Genomic DNA, 24,810 nt, shown 5'->3' on the forward strand with positions numbered 1-24,810 from the left:
GGGAGGTGGAGTTGCCATCCCTGGAGGTGTTTAAAAGGAGGCTGGGTGAAGCACTGGGTGCCATGAGTTAGTTAATTAGAAGGTGTGAGATGATAGATTGGACTCAATGATCTTGAAAGCCTTTTCCAAGCTGGTTCTTTCTGTGACAGTTGACTGTAGCTCTATAAATAAGGTTTGCCCATAGCACAGTGGGTGCTTGAAGGGCTCTTTTCTGCAGTGGTCTTAATAGTCTTAGCAAAGTTATGAAATGATTGATGTGAAAGCATCACTGCTGGGCCTTTCTTCACCCCCTTATGCTTTGGTTAGTTTCTTATGCTGGTCACAACAGGAGGCATTGATTGGTCATCAGTGGTGTCAATAATGGCCAATTATGTTCATAATGCCCAGCAAATGAGCAAATCTTACTGTTTGCCTTGGCTAAATTACATTGCAGGAGAGCAATAAAGCAGGCTCCAAGCCTTGGCACTTCTGAGCCATTCTAATACTTCTCGGGTGGTTGAAGCCACTCAGTATTGTCAGTCTTATCCCTTGGGTTACCACCCAAGGAGTGAAATAATCCTCCTGAAATTCACTGCCTGGGGTGTGCTGGTGCTTAATACATTACTGCATCTTGCTTATCTCATTCTGGGCATATCCCTGTCAGTAGCACCCTGTTGTGCTGGAGCAGTGTCTGGTCTTTGTGACATCTTCTCTTAATTAACTGTACTCCACTCTCTGTGTCGAATCATAGAATCAGAAAGGTTGGAAGAGAGCTCCAAGCTCAGCCAGTCCAACCTAGCACCCAGCCCTGCCCAACCAACCAGACCATGGCATTAAGTGCCCCAGCCAGGCTTGGCTTCAACACCTCCAGCCACAGCCACTCCACCACCTCCCTGGGCAGCCCATTCCAATGCCAATCACTCTCTCTGCCAACAACTTCCTAACAACATCCAGCCGAGACCTGCCCTGACACAACTCCACACTGTGTCCCCTTCTTCTGTTGCTGCTTGCCTGGCAGCAGAGCCCAACCCCACCTGGCTACAGCCTCCCTGCAAGGAGCTGCAGACAGCAATGAGGTCTGCCCTGAGCCTCCTGTGCTGCAGGCTGCACACCCCCAGCTCCCTCAGCCTCTCCTCACAGGGCTCTGCTCCAGGCCCCTCCCCAGCCTTGATGCCCTTCTCTCAACACCTTCCAGCACCTCAACAGCTCTCTTGAATTGAGGAGCCCCCAACTGGACACAGCACTCCAGGGGTGGCCTGAGCAGTGCTGAGCACAGGGGCACAAGAACCTCCCTTGTCCTGCTGCCCACACTGCTCCTCAGCCAGCCCAGGATGCCATTGGCTCTGCTGCCCACCTGGGCACTGCTGCCTCCTCTGCAGCTCCTCTCTGCCAGCACCCCCAGCTCCCTCTCTGCCTGCCTGCTCTCAGCCACTCTGGCCCCAGCCTGTAGTGCTGCTTGGGGTTGTTGTGGCCAAGGTGTAGAACCCTGCCCTTGGCCTTGTTCAGTCTCATCCCATTGGCCTCTGCCCACCCATGCAGCCTGGCCAGGTCCCTCTGCAGGTATTCCACAGTTGCTTACATGACAGAATCACAGAAACATGCAGGTTGGCAAAGCCCCTCAGGATCACCAAGCCCAACCTATATCTTGTTCAGCAAGGTTCACTCTAAACCACATTCCAAAGCACCGCATCCAAGGGACCCTTGCACACGTCTAGGGTCAGTGACTGCATCACCACATGCAGGGCCACTCTTAGGAAATGTGGTAAAATGAGAGCTTTTGGGGTTTTTCACTTGTACCTTCCATATAGCTGCCTTCCCAGCATGCAAATTAAGGGGATTGCCTTCATTACCACAGCATCCTGCTGTAATCATCTCCTGCTGCTTAATTTTCCTTCTTCCATTCTCAGTAAGGAGAGGGCAGTGATCATAAAACAGGACTTAGTCATAGAATCATAGTCATAGAATCAAGCAGGTTGGAAGAGACCTCCAAGCTCATCCAGTCCAACCTCGCACCCAGCCCTATCCAACCAACCAGACCATGGCACTAAGTGCCTCATCCAGGCTTTGCTTGAAGACCCCCAGGGACAGTGCCTCCACCACCTCCCTGGGCAGCCCATTCCAATGCCAATCACTCTCTCTGTGAAGAACTTCTTCCTAACATCCAGCCTAGACCTACCCTGGCACAACTCAAGACTGTGTCCCCTTGTTCTATTGCTGGGTGCCTGGGAGAAGAGGCCACCCCCCACCTGGCTACAATGCCCCTTCAGGTAGTTGTAGACAGCAATAAGATCACCCCTGAGCCTCCTCTGCTGCAGGCTGCACACCTCCAGCTCCCTCAACCTCTCCTCATAGGATTTGTGCTCCAGGCCCCTCACCAGCTTTGTTGCCCTTCTCTGGACACCTTCCAGCACCTCAACATCTTTCTTGAATTGAGGGGCCCAGAACTGGACACAGCACTCAAGGTGTGGTCTGACCAGTGCTGAGTACCCCTTTGACTTTTTCAGTGCTTTGGAAGGTAGTGAGGTGGTGTTGGGCTAAAAAGATAGATGCAACTTCATCTACCAGGCAAAAGCTGAGAGGAAGGAACATGTGTGGCTTTGACTTCAGGGCCTGCTGCCCCCGCAGTAAGATAAAGATAACAGTGAAGGGTAACGATAGAAGGCTTCTGCAAACAGGCTGTTAAGGAATGGTGGGAATGAGTCTGTCAGTAGGAGGCTTCATTGTTCATGGCCATGGTTTCTGCTTGCTACTAGAACAGTTTTAGGTTTAAGCATGTATTCCCTTGAAATCATGGAATCAAGCAGGTAGGAAGAGAGCTCCAAGCTCAGCCAGCCCAACCTAGCACCCAGCCCTGGCCAAGCATCCAGACCATGGCACTAAGTGCCCCAGCCAGGCTTGGCTTCAACATCTCCAGGCACAGCAACTCCACCACCTCCCTGGGCAGCCCATTCCAATGCCAATCACTCTCTCTGACAACAACTTCCTCCTCACATCCAGCCTAGACCTCCCCTGGCACAACTTGAGACTGTGTCCTCTTCTTCTGTTGTTGGTCATGTGGGAGGAGAGACCAAACCCACCTGGCTCCAGGCCCCTCCCCAGCCTTGCTGCCCTTCTCTCAACACCTTCCAGCACCTCAGCATCTCTCTTGAATTGATCAGTCCAGAACTGGACACAGCACTCCAGGGGTGGCCTGAGCAGTGCTGAGCACAGGGGCACAAGAACCTCCCTTGTCCTGCTGCCCACACTGCTCCTCAGCCAGCCCAGGATGCCATTGGCTCTGCTGCCCACCTGGGCACTGCTGCCTCCTCTTCAGCTCCTCTCTGCCAGCACCCCCAGCTCCCTCTCTGCCTGGCTGCTCTCAGCCACTCTGTCCCCAGCCTGTAGTGCGGCTTGGGGTTGTTGTGGCCAAAGTGCAGAACCCTGCCCTTGGCCTTGTTCAATCTCATCCCATTGGCCTCTGCCCCCCCATCCAGCCTGGCCAGGTCCCTCTGCAGGGCTCTCCTGCCCTCCAACAGCTCCACACCTGCTCCTAGCTTGGTGTCATCTGCAAACTCACTGATGCTGGACTCAATCCTCTGCTCCAGATCATCAGTGAAGACATTGAGCAGGACTGGGCCCAGCACTGATCCCTGAGGCACACCACTGGTGCCAGCTGCCAACTGGTTGTGGCAACATTTACTACCACTCTCTGGGCCCAGCTCTCCAGCCAATTCTTGACCCATGTCAGAGTGAATCTGTCCAAGCCATGAGCTGCCAGCTTTGCCAGCAGCTTGCTGTGGCCTTCTTAACAGTAGCTACCTTTATTTCTCTGTCTATCCACAAAGAATAATTAACCCTCAATATCAGGTAAATTCATCTTTGAAGCAAAAGAATCTGACCTGTGATCTTCATAACAAACTGGTAGTTGATTTGTGGTAAAAAAAAGGTTGTTCAACTTTCCTACTAGTAATTTTCATCAATAAATTATACTGTAGCATTATTCACAGTGAAACTGAAAAGGGTTAGGGTTGTCTTCTTTCTGACCCCATTTACTGTGTCTTCTTCCAGGCCCCTCAATTCAAGAAAGATGTTGAGGTGCTGGAAGGTGTCCAGAGAAGGGCAGCAAGGCTGGGGAGTGGCCTGGAAGTACCTGGCCAGGCTGGATGGGTGGGCAGAGGCCAATGGGATGAGACTGAACAAGGCCAAGGGCAGGGTTCTGCACTTTGGCCACAACAACCCCAAGCAGCACTACAGGCTGGGGCCAGAGTGGCTGAGAGCAGGCAGGCAGAGAGGGAGCTGGGGGTGCTGGGAGAGAGGAGCTGCAGAGGAGGCAGCAGTGCCCAGGTGGGCAGCAGAGCCAATGGCATCCTGGGCTGGCTCAGGAGCAGTGTGGGCAGCAGGACAAGGGAGGTTCTTGTGCCCCTGTGCTCAGCACTGCTCAGGCCACCCCTGGAGTGCTGTGTCCAGTTCTGGGCTCCTCAATTGCAGAGAGATGTTGAGGTGCTGGAAGGTGTTGAGAGAAGGGCAGCAAGGCTGGGGAGGGGCCTGGAGCACAGCCCTGTGAGGAGAGGCTGAGGGAGCTGGGGGTGTGCAGCCTGCAGCAGAGGAGGCTCAGGGCAGAGCTCATTGCTGTCTGCAGCTGCCTGCAGGGAGGCTGTAGCCAGGTGGGGTTGGGCTCTGTTGCCAGGCAAGGAGCAAGAGAAGAAGGGAACACAGTGTGAAGTTGTGCCAGGGGAGGTCTAGGCTGGATGTTGTTAGGAAGTTGTTGTCAGAGAGAGTGATTGGCATTGGAATGGGCTGCCCAGGGAGGTGGTGGAGTGGCTGTGCCTGGAGGTGTTGAAGCCAAGCCTGGCTGGGGCACTTAGTGCCATGGTCTGGTTGCTTGGGCAGGGCTGGGTGCTAGGTTGGGCTGGCTGAGCTTGGAGCTCTCTTCCAACCTGGTTAATTCTATGATCCTATGAGCTGGCACTTTAGATCCCCTGAGTTTTGAAAGCTCTTTGATTACCAGGTTACAGGGTGTACCTAAAGTGGAATTTCAGGCTCAATGTTATAATGTGTTATTATTTAGGAAGATAATTACAGCTACTGCATTAGTGATGATTGAATTCTACAAGGTTTGGAGTTCAGTGCAGAGAAACACTCTGAAAAGCAGAAGATTAGTGGAATTTGTGGTGTGAGAACTGAACTAATGTATCCAAGGTGTCTGTTACTCACTTGTCAGGTGCCACTCTGGGATGATGGATGCTTGCAGACCTTGCCTGCCTATATTTATCAGGCATTTCATAATAGTCCAAAAGTTCCAGCAGAGAAATACCTTTTAGAATGTGATTTATTCATTTCTGCAGACTTCCTTCACCTCTGTAATCTGGAGTCACTGAGCTGTGCAGAGGTTCAGGGAAAGAGGATGTGGAAAGTGTCTGTCAAACGGTTTGGAGATGTTGTTTGCCCTTCTGGTCTCCCTCAATTGCCTGTGGGTTTGCTGGGTTCATAATTGCTTGGCTTTAGTCAAAGGAGACTCTCTCCCTTGTGTTCATAATGTCTCCCACTAGAACAGGTCACTCAATGCCTCATCCAGCCTGGCCTTGAACACCTCCAGGGAGGTTGTGGAGCACAGAGTCACCCAATGTGATCAAAGATCACATTGGGTGACTCTGTGCTCCACAACCTCCCTGGGCAGCCTGTGCCAGTGTCTCACCACCCTCACTGCCAAGAACCCTTTCCTAACATCCAGTTTCAATCTCCCCTCTGCCAGTTCAAACCCATTCCTCCTCATCCTCTCATTACAAGACCTTGTCAATAGTCCCTCCACAGCCTTCCTGTAGCCCCCTTCAGACACTGCAAGGCCACACCAAGGTCTCCTGGAAGCCTTCTCTTCTCCAGGCTGCAGAGCCCCAACTCTCTCAGCCTGTCCTCATAGCAGAGCTGCTGCAGCCCTCTCAGCATCTTGGTGGCCTCCTCTGCACTGGCTCCAACACTTCCATGTCCTGCTTGTGTTGGGGGCTCCAAAACTGCACACAGTACTCCAGGTGGGGTGTGAGGAGAGCAGAATAGAGTAGAATAGAGAGCAGAACAGACAGGCAGGTGTGATCAGTATATGTTGTTGAAGTACCACTGGTAGCAGGGAAAGCTACACCACAGCCATGTGCTGTATGATGACAGGACAGAGGCTGTTAGGCAGTTGGAAGGGACCCAAAGAGATCAGAGGATATTAGGGGTTGGAAGGGACCCAAGGAGATCAGAGGATATTATGGGTTGGAAGGGACCCAAGGAGATCAGAGGATATTAGGGGTTGGAAGGACCCAAGGAGATCACAGGACATTGGGGGTTGGAAGGGACCCGAGGAGGTCAGAGGATATTAGGGGTTGGAAGGACCCAAGGAGATCAGAGGATATTAGGGGTTGGAAGGGACCCAAGGAGATCAGAGGATATTATGGGTTGGAAGGGACCCGAGGAGGTCAGAGGATATTAGGGGTTGGAAGGGACCCAAGGAGATCAGAGGATATTATGGGTTGGAAGGGACCCAAGGAGATCAGAGGATATTATGGGTTGGAAGGACCCAAGGAGATCACAGGACATTGGGGGTTGGAAGGGACCCAAGGAGATCAGAGGATATTAGGGGTTGGAAGGGACCCAAGGAGATCACAGGACATTGGGGGTTGGAAGGGACCCAAGGAGGTCAGAGGATATTAGGGGTTGGAAGGACCCAAGGAGATCAGAGGATATTATGGGTTGGAAGGGACCCAAGGAGATCAGAGGATATTATGGGTTGGAAGGGACCCAAGGAGATCAGAGGATATTAGGGGTTGGAAGGACCCAAGGAGATCACAGGACATTGGGGGTTGGAAGGGACCCGAGGAGGTCAGAGGATATTAGGGGTTGGAAGGACCCAAGGAGATCAGAGGATATTAGGGGTTGGAAGGGACCCAAGGAGATCAGAGGATATTATGGGTTGGAAGGGACCCGAGGAGGTCAGAGGATATTAGGGGTTGGAAGGGACCCAAGGAGATCAGAGGATATTATGGGTTGGAAGGGACCCAAGGAGATCAGAGGATATTATGGGTTGGAAGGACCCAAGGAGATCAGAGGATATTAGGAGTTGGAAGGGACCCAAGGAGATCAGAGGATATTAGGGGTTGGAAGGACCCAAGGAGATCACAGGACATTGGGGGTTGGAAGGGACCCAAGGAGATCAGAGGATATTAGGGGTTGGAAGGGACCCAAGGAGATCAGAGGATATTAGGGGTTGGAAGGGACCCAAGGAGATCAGAGGATATTAGGAGTTGGAAGGACCCAAGGAGATCAGAGGATATTAGGGGTTGGAAGGGACCCAAGGAGATCAGAGCATATTAGGGGTTGGAAGGGACCCAAGGAGATCATCAAGTCTGACCCCCCTGCCAGAGCAGGACCATCCAAGATAGCTCAGGTCCCAGAGGCCATGCTTCCCTTCCCAACTTTTGCCTCCTGGCCAGCTGGGTGGCAGGGAAGGATTTATCCCTGGGAAGGGAATGATAAAGATACTGTAACTAATAGGTTATGCTAACATCATTTATTATCAGGTAATTATTAAAGGTCTGTTTGGCCTTTAAGGACATGGAGTTGATGGAAATTAATGACTGCAGACTGTTTGTGTAACATTAGCCCTGCCAGTGATGCAGAAAATTGGAAGTTCAGCTCAGCTGAAAGCAGGTTGGGTTTGCCATTATCACATTAGATCCCTTGCTTCTGGAATGCACTGTGAGAGCCTTTGTCATGCTTTCAGTATGGGTTTTCTCTGAGAATCCCTGAGTGAAAGAAGCAAGTGAAAATGTCCATCCTTGTGGTCTTCTCCTTTTTAATCAGAGGCTTGGATTGCTGCTGAATACAGTCCTGAACACAGCCCTTTAGACTTGCAGTTGGAGTTGCTGTTGCTCCTCCAGTGCAGCAGGTTTCCTCTCTTTCCCTTCTCTGCAAACCTGATCATTATGTTTAGGGTGGACACAATCCCATTTTACAGAATGCTTTTACAGCCTGGAGGGCCAAGCAGAGCCTGGGCTGCTGCAGCAGCAGAAGTGTGGCCAGCAGGGCCAGGGACGGGATTCTGCCCCTCTGCTGTGCTCTGCTGAGACCCCACCTGGAGTACTGCATCCAGTTCTGGAGCCCCCATCACAAGAGGGATGTGGAGATGCTGGAGAGTGTCCATAGCAGGGCCAGGAGGATGCTCAGAGGCTGCAGCAGCTCTGCTGTGAGCACAGACTGAAAGAGTTGGGGCTGTGCAGGCTGGAGCAGAGGAGGCTCCCAGGTGACCTTCTTGTGGCCTTCCAGGATCTGAAGGGGGCTCCCAAAAAGCTGGGGAGGGACTTTTGAGGCTGTGAGGGAGTGCCAGGACTGGGGGGAATGGAGCAAAGCTGGAGGTGGGGAGAGTGAGGCTGGAGGTGAGGAGGAAGTTGTTGGTGATGAGAGTGGTGAGAGACTGGCATGGGTTGCCCAGGGAGGTGGTTGAGGCCCCATGGCTGGAGGTGTTTGAGGCCAGGCTGCCTGAGGCTGTGTGCAGCCTGCTCTAGGGTAGGGTGTCCCTGGGCATGGCAGGGGGGTTGGAACTGGCTGCTCCTTGTGCTCCCTTCCAACCCTGACTGATTCTGTGATTCTGTGCAAAGCTTCAGCTTCACCAAAGTAGTAGCAGGCAGAGCCCAGCACAGTTCTATCTAGATTATTCCAAGGCTGAATCCTACATGGTCTGGTGGCAGCTTAGGAGGGATTTAAAAGAGACACTGACCCATTCCTTCTCAACATGGAAATGGTGACTCTTACAGGAACCCTGTGTTCAATACCTGAGCATTAGGACAGAATTAAAGCTGACCTTTGTGGGGATACCTCCCACTTACCTAGAGGGATGTTGTATCTGGCTGCCCCCCCTGATTTGCCTTTAGTAATGCTATTAACCCCCAGTGTAGAGCCTCTAACACCTGTGTATAAATTAGATCCTGAAGGAAAAAGGAGCCTCTGCCTAAAGAAGTGACTGGAGCGTGCAGTGAGTAGCTCTTCCTGACAGACATTTGCACATAGATTAATTTTCAACCCAAATTTAATCAAGGATGTCTGTAACAGTTCCTGCTGCATCTTGGCAGGGTTTAACTAGGGAGTCTGGTGGCCAAATGATTAGCCCTCTGTCACTGGGATGAGGCCATTACAGCAGAGGCAGCAAGCTGAGCAGGGCTGCTGTTTGAAGGCACAGAGAAAATTAATTTAACAGCAGAAGATTGAAGCTTAAAACCACTGCCTGGGTCCCTAACCCTGCGGTGAGCCAACACTAGCAGGCTGAAATGCTTTGCAGTGGGGGGGAGCACTATGCCTTCGCTTGATGCTTGAGCATTTTCTAGCCTCAGGGAGGAGGGCTGCAAAGAGCATGTCTGAGAACCCTGCGTTGCAGGAAAAGTGCTTTGTGAGGAGCTGTTTGGGTCATCTTCTGCATGCTTCTGTTTGTGCACTGCTTTAGATGTCAGAGCCTTCTGGTCAGGTTTGTGAATGAGGTGCATGAGCCCTGAGGAACAGGCCCTGGGGGTCTGGGCTGATGCAAAGCTCAACAGGAGCCTGCAGTGGGAGTGCAGCCCAGACACAACCCTGTGCTGGGCTGCAGCAAGAGCAGTGTGGGCAGCAGGGCAAGGGAGGGGATTCTGCCCCTTGGCTCTGCTCTCCTCACACCCCACCTGCACTCCTGGGGGCAGTTCTGGAGCCCCCAGCACAAGCAGGGCATGGAAGTGTTGGAGCCAGTCCAGAGGAGGCCACCAAGATGCTGAGAGGGCTGCAGCAGCTCTGCTGTGAGGACAGGCTGAGAGAGTTGGGGCTGTGCAGCCTGGAGAGGAGAAGGCTTCCAGGAGACCTTGGAGTGGCCTTGCAGTGTCTGAAGTGGGCTACAGGAGGGCTGGGGAGGGACTATTGACAAGGTCTGGTAATGAGAGGATGAGGAGGAATGGGTTTGAACTGGGAGAGGGGAGATTGAAACTGGATGTTAAGAAGAAGTTGTTTGCAGTGAGGGTGGTGAGACACTGGCACAGGTTGCCCAGGGAAGTTGTGGAGCACAGAAGCGCCCACTGTGATCTTTGATCACAGTGGGTGCTTCTGTGCTCCACAACCTCCCTGGAGGTGTTCAAGGCCAGGTTGGATGAGGCCTTGAGCAACCTGTTCTATTGGGAGGTGTCCCTGCCTATGGCAAAGGAGGTTGGAACTGGCTGAGCCTTGAGGTCCCTTCCAACCTAAGCCATTCTATGAGGCTGCAGCTTGGTCAGGGTCCTTGATTAGCCCCAACATTTGAAATCTCAGCATGGGTGATTTCAACAGAGCTAAGCAATGAGCCTTGATATGCATTTTAAATGCCACAGGCACATCCAAACAGCTGCACAGCAGTAGCAAAGGGAGAGCTTTCAGGAGGAGTTCATACGATATGAAATACAGCTTTGAGGTGGTTAGTGGCTAGCAATAACCAGAAGTGACAAGTTGGCATCATGGTCATCTCTCATTCCCATTGGATCTGGTTCATGCCTGGACTGCTTGCTAGGAGACTGGAGGAAGCCTACATCTACCTGCAGAAGGTTGTGCATCTCCCCTCTGGTGAGCTGGCTCCCAGAGTTGTTAACAGGGATCTGTATGCATGGGTAAGATGCAGCTTCTGAAAGTGATGTACAGATTTCAGGTCACAGAATCATAGAATCAGTCAGGGTTGGAAGGGACCACAAGCATCAGCCAGTTCCATTACTAAGGGCAAATCAGGGGGGGCAGCCAGATACAACATCCCTCTAGGTAAATGGGAGGTATCCCCACAAAGATCAGCTTTAATTCTGTCCTAATGCTCAGGTATTGAACACAGGGCTCCTGTAAGAGTCACCATTTCCATGTTGAGAAGGAATGGGTCAGTGTCTCTTTTAAATCCCTCCTAAGCTGCCACCAGACCATGTAGGATTCAGCCTTGGAATAATCTAGATAGAACTGTGCTGGGCTCTGCCTGCTACTGCTTTGGTGAAGCTGAAGCTTTGCACAGAGTCACAGAATCAGTCAGGGTTGGAAGGGAGCACAAGGAGCAGCCAGTTCCAAGCCCCCTGCCATGCCCAGGGACACCCTACCCTAGAGCAGGCTGCACACAGCCTCAGCCAGCCTGGCCTCAAACACCTCCAGCCATGGGGCCTCAACCACCTCCCTGGGCAACCCATGCCAGCCTCTCACCACTCTCCTGCTCAACAGCTTCCTCCTCACCTCCACTCTGACTCTCCCCACCTCCAGCTTTGCTCCATTCCCCCCACTCCTGGCACTCCCTCACACCCTCAAAAGTCCCTCCCCAGCTTTTCTGTAGCCCCCTTCAGATGCTGGAAGGCCACAAGAAGGTCACCTGGGAGCCTCCTCTGCTCCAGCCTGCACAGCCCCAACTCTTTCAGTCTGTGCTCACAGCAGAGTTGCTGCAGCCCTCTCAGCATCCTCCTGGTCCTGCTCCGGACACTCTCCAGCATCTCCACATCCTTCTTGTCATGGGGGCTCCAGAACTGGATGCAGTACTTGTGGTGGGGTCTCAGCAGAGTTGAGGGGAGGAATCACCTCCCTGACCTTGCAAACACTCTCTTAAAACACTCTCATGGAGAACAAGGTTTTGTAAATACTTGTAAATATATTATGTACATCCCATGCCCACTTCTCAAAGTCAGCCATTCTTTCCTCAGCTGAAATCACAGAACCATAGAATCAAGCAGGTTGGAAGAGAGCTCCAAGCTCAGCCAGCCCAACCTAGCACCCAGCCCTGGCCAAGCAACCAGACCATGGCACTAAGTGCCCCAGCCAGGCTTGGCTTCAACACCTCCAGGCACAGCCACTCCACCACCTCCCTGGGCAGCCCATTCCAATGCCAATCACTCTCTCTGACAACAACTTCCTAACAACATCCAGCCTAGACCTGCCCTGGCACAACTTCACACTGTGTCCCCTTCTTCTGTTGCTGGCTGCCTGGCAGCAGAGCCCAACCCCACCTAACTACAGCCAGGTATAAAAGGTCCAACTCTGAAACAACTCTCATGAACACCTGGGAGGCCTCAAAGCCTTTGGGATGAGCTGCACTCCCTGCTCTGCAGTCTAACATTAACATGGGTGTTGAACAAGGAAAGATGACAGTCAATAGTGAGGACAACCTGGGGTGTATTAAGAGTGTGTCCAGCAGACCCAGGGAGGGTCTCCTCCTTCTCTGCTCTGCCCTAGCAAGGCCTCACCTAGAATACTGCATCCAGTTCGGGGCTCCCCAGTTCAAGAGGGACAGGGATCTGCTGGAGAGAGTCCAACACAGGGCTACAAGGATGCTGAAGATGCTGCAGCACTGCCTGAGGAGGAGAGGCTGAGAGCCTTGGGGCTGCTTAGGCTGCAGAGGAGAAGGCTGAGAGGGGATCTGAGCTATGTCTATCAAGAGCTGAGGGCTGGGGGTCAGGAAGGAAGGCACAGGGACAGCCTCTGCTCACCTGTGCCCTGCCACAGGACAAGGGGCAAGGGATGGAAACTGCAGCACAGGAAGTTCCACCTCAAGATGAGGAAGAAGTTGCTGAGTGTAAGGGTGAGAGAGCCCTGGCACAGGCTGCCCAGAGAGGTTGTGGAGTCTCCTTCTCTGGAGCCTTTGCAGCCCTGTCTGGATGTGTTCCTGTGTGACCTGTGCTGGATTCTGTGGTTGTGCTCTGGCAGGGGGCTTGCACTGGGAGATCTCCAGAGGTCCCTTCCAAGCCCTCAGGCCCTGTGATGTGTATGAAAATGACACCGTGGGAACAGTGGGTGAGTGCTGTTGCTGAGGGGCCTGTCCTGGCTTTCATGGTCACTTGTTGCCCAGCATCCTCTCTTTGAAAAGCAGAAGGCAGATGTGTGCCTTTCAGGCATGGCTTCCTTTCTGACATTTTATTTCAATTCAGAAGGATGTAGAAGTGAGAATGCTTAAAGCTTGGCTCACTCAAGACAATTCCAGAGTGTCCAGGAGGTCTTTGACTTCTCCTCTGTCCTTCTACCCATTGCAACTCAATGTGAACATTATCTGTTCCTGAGCTGTATTAGGAGGAGTGTGTCCAGCAGATCAAAGGAGGTTCTCCTCCCCCTCCACTCTGCCCTGCTGAGACCTCAACTTGAATACTGCCTTCAGTTTTGGGCTCCCCAGTTGCAGAGGGACAGGGATCTGCTGGAGAGGGTCCAGCAGAGGGCAATGAGGATGATGAGGGACAGGAGGGCATGGCTGAGGAGGAGTAGCTGAGGGACCTGGGGCTGCTTAGTCTGGAGAAGACTGAGAGGGGATTGGATCAATGTTTATAAGTATCTGAGGGCTGCCAGGAGGGGGGGGACAGGCTCTGCTCACTGCTGCCTGGGATAGGACAAGCAGCAATGGGTGTAAGCTGCAGCACAGGAGGTTCCAGCTCAACACAAGGGGGAACTTCTTTGCTGTAAGGGTCCCAGAGCCCTGGCACAGGCTGCCCAGAGAGGCTGTGGAGTCTCCTTCTGTGGAGCCTTCCAAGGCCTGTCTGGGTGTGTTCCTGTGTGCTCTGTGTTAGATAGGATTGTCCTGCTCTGGCAGGGGGGTTGGACTGGATGATCTCCTTGGGTCTCTTCCACCCCCTGCCATCCTGTGAGCCTGTGATTATCTGCAGGAGCTGGCACTGGGAAGTTCAAAAGCCAAACAGCCTTTCCCAGTAAATTGCTGTCACTGCCTGCTCTTTTCATTTCATTAAAAGCCTTTGTATTAAATGCAGCATTCAACAGGCATTACCCAAAAAAAACCCCACCCTCTTCTGAACTACATCTGTTCTGTCCAAAATGAGTTTAGCTTCAATAAAGGAGAGAAAAGTGAATCTTCAGATGTGGGAATTAATGTTCATCCTTGGAAGTCCTCCCAGGCTGTTCAGCAGATTTGTGTTTCAGGTAGCTATGTAGCATCTGGGAAATGAAAGGAAATGATGAAAGCAAATCTATTTCCCCCTGTTCAGGTCTAATGTAGGTTGTGCCTTTCAGTATTGCAATTCCTAAGAGACAAAGGATTTCAGCACTTCTGTACCAAAACTATAAGTGGATGGAGTCAGTTATTGTTTCCCATCTGGCCCAACTCCACATCACTGAAGCAGGAGAAAAGATTCAGACTTGTTTATGGTATGTATCAATGTCTTTATTGATGATCTGGAGCAGAGGATTGAGTCCAGCATCAGTGAGTTTGCAGATGACACCAAGCTAGGAGCAGCTGTGGAGCTGTTGGAGGGTAGCAGAGCCCTGCAGAGGGACCTGGCCAGGCTGGATGGGTGGGCAGAGGCCAATGGGATGAGACTGAACAAGGCCAAGTGCAGGGTTCTACACTTTGGCCACAACAGCCCCAAGCAGCACTAGAGGCTGGGGCCAGAGTGGCTGAGAGCAGCCAGGCAGAGAGGGAGCTGGGGGTGCTGGGAGAGAGGAGCTGAAGCTGAGGCAGCAGTGCCCAGGTGGGCAGCAGAGCCAATGGCATCCTGGGCTGGCTCAGGAGCAGTGTGGGCAGCAGGACAAGGGAGGTTCTTGTGCCCCTGTGCTCAGCACTGCTCAGGCCACCCCTGGAGTGCTGTGTCCAGTTCTGGGCTCCTCAATTGCAGAGAGATGTTGAGGTGCTGGAAGGTGTTTGGAGAAGGGCAGCAAGGCTGGGGAGGGGCCTGGAGCAGAGCCCTGTGAGGAGAGGCTGAGGGAGCTGGGGGTGTGCAGCCTGCAGCAGAGGAGGCTCAGGGCAGAGCTCATTGCTGCCTGCAGCTCCCTGAAGGGAGGCTGTAGCCAGGTGGGGTTGGGCTCTGCTGCCAGGCAAGCAGCAACAGGACAAGAGGACACAGTCTCAAGTTGTGGCAGGGGAGGTCTAGGCTGGATGTTGTTAGGAAGTTGTTGTCAGAGAGAGTGATTGGCATTGGAATGGGCTGCCCAGGGAGGTGGTGGAGTTGCTGTGCCTGGAGGTGTTGCAGCCAAGCCTGGCTGGGGCACTTAGTGCCATGGTCTGGTTGCTTGGCCAGGGCTGGGTGCTAGGTTGGGCTGGCTGAGCCTGGAGCTCTCTTCCAACCTGCTCGATTCTATGAACTGCTTGAAAGAGTCCAGTGGAGAGCCACAGAAATGATGAAGGTAGTGGAACATCTTCCTTAGGAGGAGAGCCTGATGGAGCTGGGGCTCTTTAGCCTGGAAAGGAGGAGCCTGAGAGGTGACCTGATTCATTATGAGTTCCAGGAGGCTGGAGCCAGGCTCTGCTGGGTGACTCCCTCTGGCAAGGCAAGGCAAGGGACAGTGGGTGAACAGTGGGTGGACGTTGAGGCATAGGAAGTTCTGTGGAAAAAGGAAGGAAAAAGTTTTCCCTGTGAGGGTGACAGAGCCCTGGAAGAGGCTGCCCAGGGGTGCTGTGGAGTCTCTTTCTCTGGAGATGCTCAAAACCCACCTGGATGTGTTCCTGTGTGATCTGTTCGAGGTGATCCTGCTCTGGCAGGCAGTTTGGACTGGATGAGCTTGGCACTTAGTGCCATGCTCTGGTTGATTGGCTGTGGCTGGGTGCTGAGGTGCGCTGGATGTGCTTGGAGGTCTCTTCCATCCTGCTTGAATCTATGATTACTGTGCTCAGCTTTCAAGCTCCCTTCCAGCCCCTGATGCTCTGTGATTCAGTGCTGGGTGGTGCTGTGCAGCTGATCCTGGTAGGTGTGATTCCTGCTACCATTTTGCTTTCCATAGAATCATAGAATCAACCAGGTTGGAAGAGAGCTCCAAGCTCATCCAGTCCAACCTAGCACCCAGCCCTAGCCAGTCAACCAGACCATGGCACTAAGTGCCTCATCCAGGCTTTTCTTGAAGACCTCCAGGGACGGTGCCTCCACCACCTCCCTGGGCAGCCCATTCCAATGCCAATCACTCTCTCTGTGAAGAACTTCTTCCTAATATCCAGCCTATACCTACCCTGGCACAACTTGAGACTGTGTCCCCTTGAATGGAAAGCAACTACAGGAGCATAAAACAATTCAGTTTTCTTCAGTACATGGGTTTGGTTGGGCTCTTGTTTTGCATGTCCAAGTGCACTCACAGCAAGTCCTGCAAGTACATACTGCTCTCCTGAGCATCTGCTTGCCTACAGAGCTGTGAAAAGCAATTGTGCTTTAATGGTTGGAGGTTCTTTTCACTTCATGTTCTCCAGAATGCATGAAAAGCTTAATTAAGATTTGTAGATGAGACCTCTGAGGAAAGAGCATTGTAAGAATTTGTCTTTGTTGATTTTGTTCTGAGATCTAAAAGCTGATTTCCATTTCTGGGCAGGACAGGCAGATGAGCTGCAGTCAAAGGCAGGATAGCAAAAGAGATTAAATACAGTAATGCCTGCTGAATGTGTGGGCATCCTGCAGAGCTTCTAATGGCACAGAGAGAGTTGGCTCCAAGCCATGCTCAGCTTAGCCAGTGCTCAGGTTTTGGCCACACCTGGAGTGCTGTGTCCAGTCCTGGGCCCCTCAATTCAAGAGATGCTGAGGTGCTGGAAGGTGTTTGGAGAAGGGCAGCAAGGCTGGGGAGGGGCCTGGAGCAGAGCCCTGTGAGGAGAGGCTGAGGGAGCTGGGAGGGTGCAGCCTGCAGCAGAGGAGGCTCAGGGCAGAGCTCATTGCTGTCTGCAGCTCCCTGCAGGGAGGCTGTAGCCAGGTGCGGTTGGGCTCTTCTGACAGGCAAGCAGCAACAAAACAAGAGGACACGATGTGAAGTTGTGCCAGGGCAGGTCTAGGCTGGATGTTGTTAGGAAGTTGTTGGCAGAGAGAGTGATTGGCATTGGAATGGGCTGCCCAGGGAGGTGGTGGAGTGGCTGTGCCTGGAGGTGTTGAAGCCAAGCCTGGCTGGGGCACTTAGTGCCATGGTCTGGTTGGTTGGCCAGGGCTGGGTGCTAGGTTGGGCTGTCTGAGCTTGGAGCTCTCTTCCAACCTGCTTGATTCTATGGTTCTATGATTTCAGCTGAGGAAAGAATGGCTGACTTTGAGAAGTGGGCATGGGATGTACATAATATATTTACAAGTATTTACAAAACCTTGTTCTCCACGAGAGTGTTTTAAGAGAGTGTTTGCAATGTCAGGGAGGTGATTCCTCCCCTCTACTCTGCTGAGACCCCACCTGCAGTACTGCATCCAGTTCTGGAGCCCCCATTACAAGAAGGATGTGGAGATGCTGGAGTGTGTCCAGAGGTGTTGAAGCAAAGCCTGAATGAGGCAATCTGGTTGATTGGGCAGGGCTGGATGAGCTTGGAGCTCTCTTCCAACCTGCTTGATTCTATGATACTAAAGCACCTTCCTTTGGTAAGCTCTATCCTTGCACTGACCGTGGGGCCCTTGCATGAGCAAACAATGAGGATCTTCTGGTCAATGCAAACTCTTTGCTTTTCCTTCTCTGCAGGAGGAGAGGTTCCATACACAACCCTGGCAACACGACTGATGATGGGAGCTTGGTGGCTTTTTGCTTTGATTGTCATCTCCTCCTACACGGCAAACCTAGCAGCTTTCCTCACCATCACCCGCATCGAGAACTCCATCCAGTAAGTTGGCAAAGGATGAGCCAAGGGAGAGGAGGTTGAACTTGCATGTGCATGTAGAGGGGCATGGACAAGGGCAGGGGTCTGCACTTTGGCCACAACAACCCCAAGCAGCACTAGAGGCTGGGGGCAGAGTGGCTGAGAGCAGCCAGGCAGAGAGGGAGCTGGGGGTGCTGGGAGAGAGGAGCTGAAGAGGAGGCAGCAGTGCCCAAGTGGGCAGCAGAGCCAATGGCATCCTGGGCTGGCTGAGGAGCAGTGTGGGCAGCAGGACAAGGGAGGTTCTTGTGCCCCTGTGCTCAGCACTGCTCAGGCCACCCCTGGAGTGCTGTGTCCAGTTCTGGGCTCCTCAATTGCAGAGAGCTGTTGAGGTGCTGGAAGGTGTTTGGAGAAGGGCAGCAAGGCTGGGGAGGGTCCTGGAGCAGAGCCCTGTGAGGAGAGGCTGAGGGAGCTGGGGGTGTGCAGCCTGCAGCAGAGGAGGCTCAGGGCAGAGCTCATTGCTGTCTGCAGCTGCCTGAAGGGAGGCTGTAGCCAGGTGGGGTTGGGCTCTGCTGCCAGCCAAGCAGCAATAGAAGAAGGGGACACAGTGTGAAGTTGTGCCAGGGGAGGTCTAGACTGGATGTTGTTAGGAAGTTGTTGGCAGAGAGAGTGATTGGCATTGGAATGGGCTGCCCAGGGAGGTGGTGGAGTTGCTGTGCCTGGAGGTGTTGAAGCCAAGCCTGGCTGGGGCACTTAGTGCCATGGTCTGGTTGGTTGGGCAGGGCTGGGTGCTAGGTTGGGCTGGCTGAGCTTGGAGCTCTCTTCCAACCTGCTTGGTTCTATGGTTCTATGTACATAATATATTTACAAGAATTTACAGATTAGAAATAACATTGAAAATCAGACTCCTTCCTGGGCATGGAAATTATACAGAAGGGACTCAAAGCTACCTTCTCTTTCATGGAATCATGGAATCAACCCCTCTGCCAGTTCAAACCTATTCCTCCTCATCCTCTCATTACCAGACCTTGTCAATAGTCCCTCCCCAGCCTTCCTGCAGCCCCCTTCAGATACTGGAAGGTCACTCCAAGGTCTCCTCCAAGCCTTCTCTTCTCCAGGCTGCACAGCCCCAACTCTCTCAGCCTGTCCTCAGAGCAGAGCTGCTGCAGCCCTCTCAGCATCTTGGTGGCCTCCTCTGCACTGGCTCCAACACTTCCATGTCCTGCTTGTGCTGGGGGCTCCAGAACTGCCCCCAGGACTGCAGGTGGGGTGTGAGGAGTGCAGAGCCAAGGGGCAGAATCCCCTCCCTTGCCCTGCTGCCCACACTGCTCTTGCTGCAGCCCAGCACAGGGTTGTGTCTGGGCTGCACTCCCACTGCAGGCTCTTGTGGAGCTTTTCATCAGCCCAGACCCCCAGGGCCTGTTCCTCAGGGCTGCTCTCAGCCATTCCCCACCCAGCCTGGAGCTGTGCTTGGGATTGCACCCACCCAGGTGCAGGACCTGCAAAATACATCATGATTCTATGTTTGATCGTTTTGGTTTGTCCTTCCATGCTTTGAAATGCCATCCCTTCTGCTTTTAAAGTAGCTGAGAAATACATTCCCATTCCTCTCCCAAATGCCTTCATTTTCACACCCTGTGTAAAAAAAAAACACTTCCCATATACCCACACTATGATTTAATAATTCTTCATCTTGCACTTTTTCATGATGTCACTACAAAACCCTCAGTGGGCTCCTGGGGCTGTTGTGTCCAGCTGGGACTCCACTGGCCTGTTGTGCTGTATTATTGATGAGCAAACTCACTGGCAATGTTTTATTCAGTAGGAAATGCTGCAGCTGGAAAGCTCCTGAAATGCAAGAATGGAGACTTATTTGTTGTCACCAGTGCTTGCAGCTCAAAACCAGACTAATTAAGTCCATGTTAAGTATCCATTAGGGATTGAAGCTCTTCTAACTACACTGGGAGTGCACAACTTCAGTTTACAAAACTGCCCAAATTGTGTTCTTGTTTTTGTCCATCTCAGCAAGCCTATGAGTGCAGCAGGCATCACCATTGTTTCCTTTTCACAGCCTAGCATCTAATTCTTCCCACCAATATATCCCAGCTAGGCTCAAACTAGCACAGAATCACAGACTCATAGGATGTCAGGGGCTGGAACAGACCTCAAAAACTCATCTGGTCCAGCCCCCCTGCCAGAGCAGGATCACACAGAGCAGATCACACTGGGATGCATCCGGGTAGTTGTTGAATATCTCCAGAGAGGGAGACTCCACAAACCCCCTGGGCAGCCTGTTCCAGTGCTCTGTCAGCTTCACAGGGAAAAAATTCTTCCTCATGTTCACATGGAACCTCCTGTGCCTCAGCTTCCACCCACTGCCCCTTGTCCGTGCCCAGTCTTTGGACTTCCTCACTGTTATGCCAGGGGAGGTCTGGGCTGGAAGTTCTCTGGACACATGCCAGTACCTCAGCATCTCTTGTATTGAGGAGCCCAGAACTGGACACAGCACTCAAGCATCAAGTTCAGTCTGAAGTTGTGTCAGGGGAGGTCTAGGCTGGATGTTGTGAGGAAGTTGTTGTCAGAGAGAGTGATTGGCATTGGAATGGGCTGCCCAGGGAGGTGGTGGAGTTGCTGTGCCTGGAGGTGTTGAAGCCAAGCCTGGCTGGGGCATTAGTGCCATGGTCTGGTTGCTTGGCCAGGGCTGGGTGCTAGACTGGGCTGGATGAGCTTGGAGCTCTCTTCTAATATGGTTGATTCTATGATTCTATGACCTGTTCTAGTGGGAGATGTCCCTGCCTATGGCAGGGGGTTAGAACTGACTGAGCTTTGAGATCCCTTCCAACCTAAGCTATTCTATGTTAGGACCTGCAAGGGACCTTAATAGCTCATCCAGGCCATCCCCCCTGCCAGAGCAAGACCACCTAGAGCAGATCACACAGGAACACACCCAGGCAGGTCTTGAATATCCCCAGACAAAAAGACTCCACAACCCCCCAGGGCAGCCTGTTCCAGAAACATCTGTCTTCCTACGTGTTGCCCTTTGCCTGCTTGCAGCATCTTCCTCTTGAGGCACTTTGGCCACAGCAACCGCATGCAGAGATACAGGCTGGGGTTGGAGTGGCTGAGAGCAGCCAGACAGAGAGGGATCTGGGGGTGCTGATTGATACCCACCTGAACATGAGCCAGCAGTGTGCCCAGGTGGCCAAGAGAGCCAGTGGCATCCTGGCCTGCATCAGGAATGGTGTGGCCAGCAGGAGCAGGGAGGTCATTCTGCCCCTGTACTCTGCACTGCTTAGACCACACCTTGAGTGCTGTGTTCAGTTCTGGGCCCCCCAGTTTAGGAGGGACATTGAGATGCTTGAGCGTGTCCAGAGAAGGGCGACGAGGCTGGGGAGAGGCCTTGAGCACAGCCCTACGAGGAGAGGCTGAGGGAGCTGGGATTGGTTAGCCTGGAGAAGAGGAGGCTCAGGGCAGACCTTATTGCTGTCTACAACTACCTGAGGGGAGGTTGTGGCCAGGAGGAGGTTGCTCTCTTCTCTCAGGTGGCCAGCACCAGAACAAGAGGACACAGCCTCAGGCTGCACCAGGGGAGATTTAGGCTGGAGGTGAGGAGAAAGTTCTTCCCTGAGAGAGTCATTGGACACTGGAATGGGCTGCCCGGGGAGGTGGTGGAGTCGCCGTCCCTGGAGCTGTTCAAGGCAGGACTGGACGTGGCACTTGGTGCCATGGTCTGGCCTTGAGCTCTGTGCTAAAGGGTTGGACTTGATGATCTGTGAGGTCTCTTCCAACCCTGATGATGCTGGGATACTGTGAGAACGAGGCTTCAGGTTGTGTGTGTCTCTTTTCTTCCCCACCCATTCAGGTCTCTCCAGGACCTCTCCAGGCAGACAGATATTCCTTACGGTACCGTCTTCGACTCGGCGGTCTACGAGCACGTGCGGGTGAAAGGGATGAACCCCTTTGAGAGGGACAGCATGTATTCCCAGATGTGGAGGATGATTAACAGAAGTAATGGCTCAGAGAACAACGTCTTGGAGTCGAGTGCAGGCATTCAGAAGGTACTGCTATGACTTAGTTTTGCTTCCCCTCAGAGATGCTCTGCTGCAAAGCCGCTGTTTGCGTAGTTGTTTATAGGCGGCGTTGGGCTGCCAGACTCAGAGCTTGAGAGTGGCAGGAGAAGTATTGCATGAGGTAATTCAGCTCAGAAAGTGAAAAGTGGTAGAATTTCATGGAGAGAATGAAAGGGCTGTAGGGGCTTAAAGTGGAGATGCTCTCTTTTGATGGGAAATGTGAATGGTGCCACATCCAGCTGGCAGCTGTCACTAGTGGTGTCCCTCAGGGATCAGTGCTGGGCCCCATCCTCTTTAACATCTTCACAGATGATCTGGATGAGGGCATGGAGTCAGTCATCAGCAAGTTTGCAGATGACACTAAGCTGGGGGCAGATGTGACTGAGTTGGAGGGCAGAAGGGCTCTGCAGCGGGACCTTGACCACCTGCACAGCTGGGCAGAGTCCAAGGGGATGGCTTCAATAGCTCCAAGTGCAGGGTGCTGCACAACTACCTGAAGGATGGTTGTGGCCAGGAGGAGGTTGCTCTCTTCTCTCAGGTGGCCAGCACCAGAACAAGAGGACACAGCCTCAGGCTGCGCCAGGGGAGATTTAGGCTGGAGGTGAGGAGAAAGTTCTTCCCTGAGAGAGTCATTGGACACTGGAATGGGCTGCCCGGGGAGGTGGTGGAGTCGCCGTCCCTGGAGCTGTTCAAGGCAGGACTGGACGTGGCACTTGGTGCCATGGTCTGGCCTTGAGCTCTGTGCTAAAGGGTTGGACTTGATGATCTGTGAGGTCTCTTCCAACCCTGGTGATACTGTGATACTGTGAAATAAATGGCCTGCTGGAACATCTCTGCTACAAGGACAGGCTGAGGGAACTGAAGCTTTTCAGCCTAGAGAAGAGAATGCTTGGGGACATCTTAGAGCTGCTTTCCAGTACCTGAAGGGAGCCTACAAGAAGGTTGCAAAAGGAATGTTTCCAAGGGCCTGTAGTGACAGGAAGAGCAGGAATGAAGGAGGCTCAGGGCAGTCCTCATCGCTGTCTACAATTACCTAAAGGGAGGTTGTAGCCAGGTGAGGTTGGGCTCTTCTGCCATGCAACCAGCAACAGAACAAGGGGACAGAGTCGGAAGTTGTTGTCAGAGAGAGTGATTGGCATTGGAATGGGCTGCCCAGGGAGGTGGTGGAGTCTCTGTGGCTGGAGGTGTTGAAGCCAAGCCTGGCTGGGGCACTTAGTGCCATGGTCTGGTTGCTTGGCCAGGACTGGGTGCTAGGTTGGGCTGGATGATCTTGGAGGTCTCTTCCAACCTGTTTAATTCTATGATCCTATGAAAAGGACATTTAGATTAGATGTGAGGAACAAGGTCTGCACCATGAGGGTGCTGCAGCAGGAAGGGAGTTGAAGCCCCATCCCTGAGGTAATCATAGTCAAGCTTGACAAGGTTCCAAGCAAGCTGATCTAATGCAGGATGTCCCTGTTGACTGCAGGGGGATTGGACTAGATGACCTTTGGAGGTTGCTTCCAACCCAAACCTTTCTGTGGTTTTGTGACTTTTAGCTATAAGGGATGCATTTGCATCCACATAACCATGGCTTAGTGGTTTTAAACTGTAAGTGATGTACATCTAAATAAGGATGACTTAGTTGTTTTTAACTGTATAAGGTATATATTTGCATCCAAATAACCATGGCTTAGTTGTTTTTAACTGTATAAGGGATAGATTTACATCCAAGTAACCATGGCTTAGTTGTTTTAAACTGTAAGTGATAGATGTAAGTCTAAATAAGGATGGCTTAGCTGTTTTTAACTATATAAGGGATATATTTGCATCCAAATAACCATGGCTTAGTCGTTTTAAACTGTAAGTGATGTACATCTAAATAAGGATGGCTTAGTTGTTTTTAACTGTTTAAGGTATATATTTGCATCCAAATAACCATGGCTTCGTTGTTTTTAACTGTAAGTGGTAGATGTAAGTCCAAATAAGAATGGCTTAGTTGTTTTTAACTATATAAGGGATAGATTTGCATCCAAGTAACCATGGCTTAGTTGTTTTTAACTATAAGAGGGATAGGTTTACATCCAAGTAACCATGGCTTAGTTGTTTTTAACTATAAGAGGGATAGGTTTACATCCAAGTAACCATGGCTTAGTTGTTTTTAACTATAAGAGGGATAGATTTACATCCAAGTAACCATGGCTTAGTTGTTTTTAACTATAAGAGGGATAGATTTACATCCAAGTAACCATGGCTTAGTTGTTTTTAACTGTAAGTGGTAGATGTAGGTCTAAATAAGGATGGCTTAGTTGTTTTTAACTATATAAGGGATAGATTTGCATACAAGTAACCATGGCTTAGTTGTTTTTAACTATAAGAGGGATAGATTTGCATCCAAATAACCATGGCTTAGTTGTTTTTAACTGTAAGTGGTAGATGTAGGTCTAAATAAGGATGGCTTAGTTGTTTTTAACTATATAAGGGATAGATTTACATCCAAGTAACCATGGCTTAGTTGTTTTTAACTATAAGAGGGATAGATTTACATCCAAGTAACCATGGCTTAGTTGTTTTTAACTATAAGAGGGATAGATTTACATCCAAGTAACCATGGCTTAGTTGTTTTTAACTGTAAGTGGTAGATGTAGGTCTAAATAAGGATGGCTTAGTTGTTTTTAACTATATAAGGGATAGATTTGCATCCAAATAACCATGGCTTAGTTGTTTTTAACTGTAAGTAGTAGATGTAGGTCTAAATAAGAATGGCTTAGTTGTTTTTAACTATAAGAGGGATAGATTTACATCCAAGTAACCATGGCTTAGTTGTTTTTAACTATAAGAGGGATAGATTTGCATCCAAGTAACCATGGCTTAGTTGTTTAAAACTGTAAGTGGTAGATGTAGGTCTAAATAAGAATGGCTTAGTTGTTTTTAACTATATAAGGGATAGATTTGCATCCAAGTAACCATGGCTTAGTTGTTTTTGACTGTAAGTGGTAGATGTAGGTCTAAATAAGGATGGCTTAGTTGTTTTTAACTATATAAGGGATGCATTTGCATCCAAATAACCATGGCTTAGTGGGTTTTAACTGTAAATGGTAGATGTACATCTAAATAAGGATGGCTTAGTTGTTTTAACTATATAAGGGATATATTTGAATCCAAATAACCATGGCTTAGTGGGTTTTAACTGTAAATGGTAGATGTACATCCAAATAGTCATGGCTTAGTTGTTTTTAACTATAAAGTGTGATGGTTTGGGTGTTACCTGCCCCCCTTCACTTTGGGAATCACCCAGACTAGACTCAGCCAGCT

The 24,810-nt window shown here is 51.4% G+C and overlaps 1 protein-coding gene across 1 annotated transcript in view; it reads left to right on the forward strand.

Annotated features, from left to right (window-relative positions):
* GRID2 (glutamate ionotropic receptor delta type subunit 2) overlaps positions 1-24,810 on the forward strand; it is a 1,033,277-nt gene that overhangs the window by 882,399 nt on the left and 126,068 nt on the right. Inside the window, exons 12-13 of the mRNA XM_064148337.1 lie at positions 17,335-17,473; positions 21,309-21,504. Coding sequence (XP_064004407.1) covers positions 17,335-17,473; positions 21,309-21,504 — 335 coding nt within the window. The remainder of the gene's footprint in view (positions 1-17,334; positions 17,474-21,308; positions 21,505-24,810) is intronic.

The sequence above is a fragment of the Pogoniulus pusillus genome, chromosome 9 (assembly GCF_015220805.1).
Source record: "Pogoniulus pusillus isolate bPogPus1 chromosome 9, bPogPus1.pri, whole genome shotgun sequence".
NCBI lineage: Eukaryota > Metazoa > Chordata > Aves > Piciformes > Lybiidae > Pogoniulus > Pogoniulus pusillus.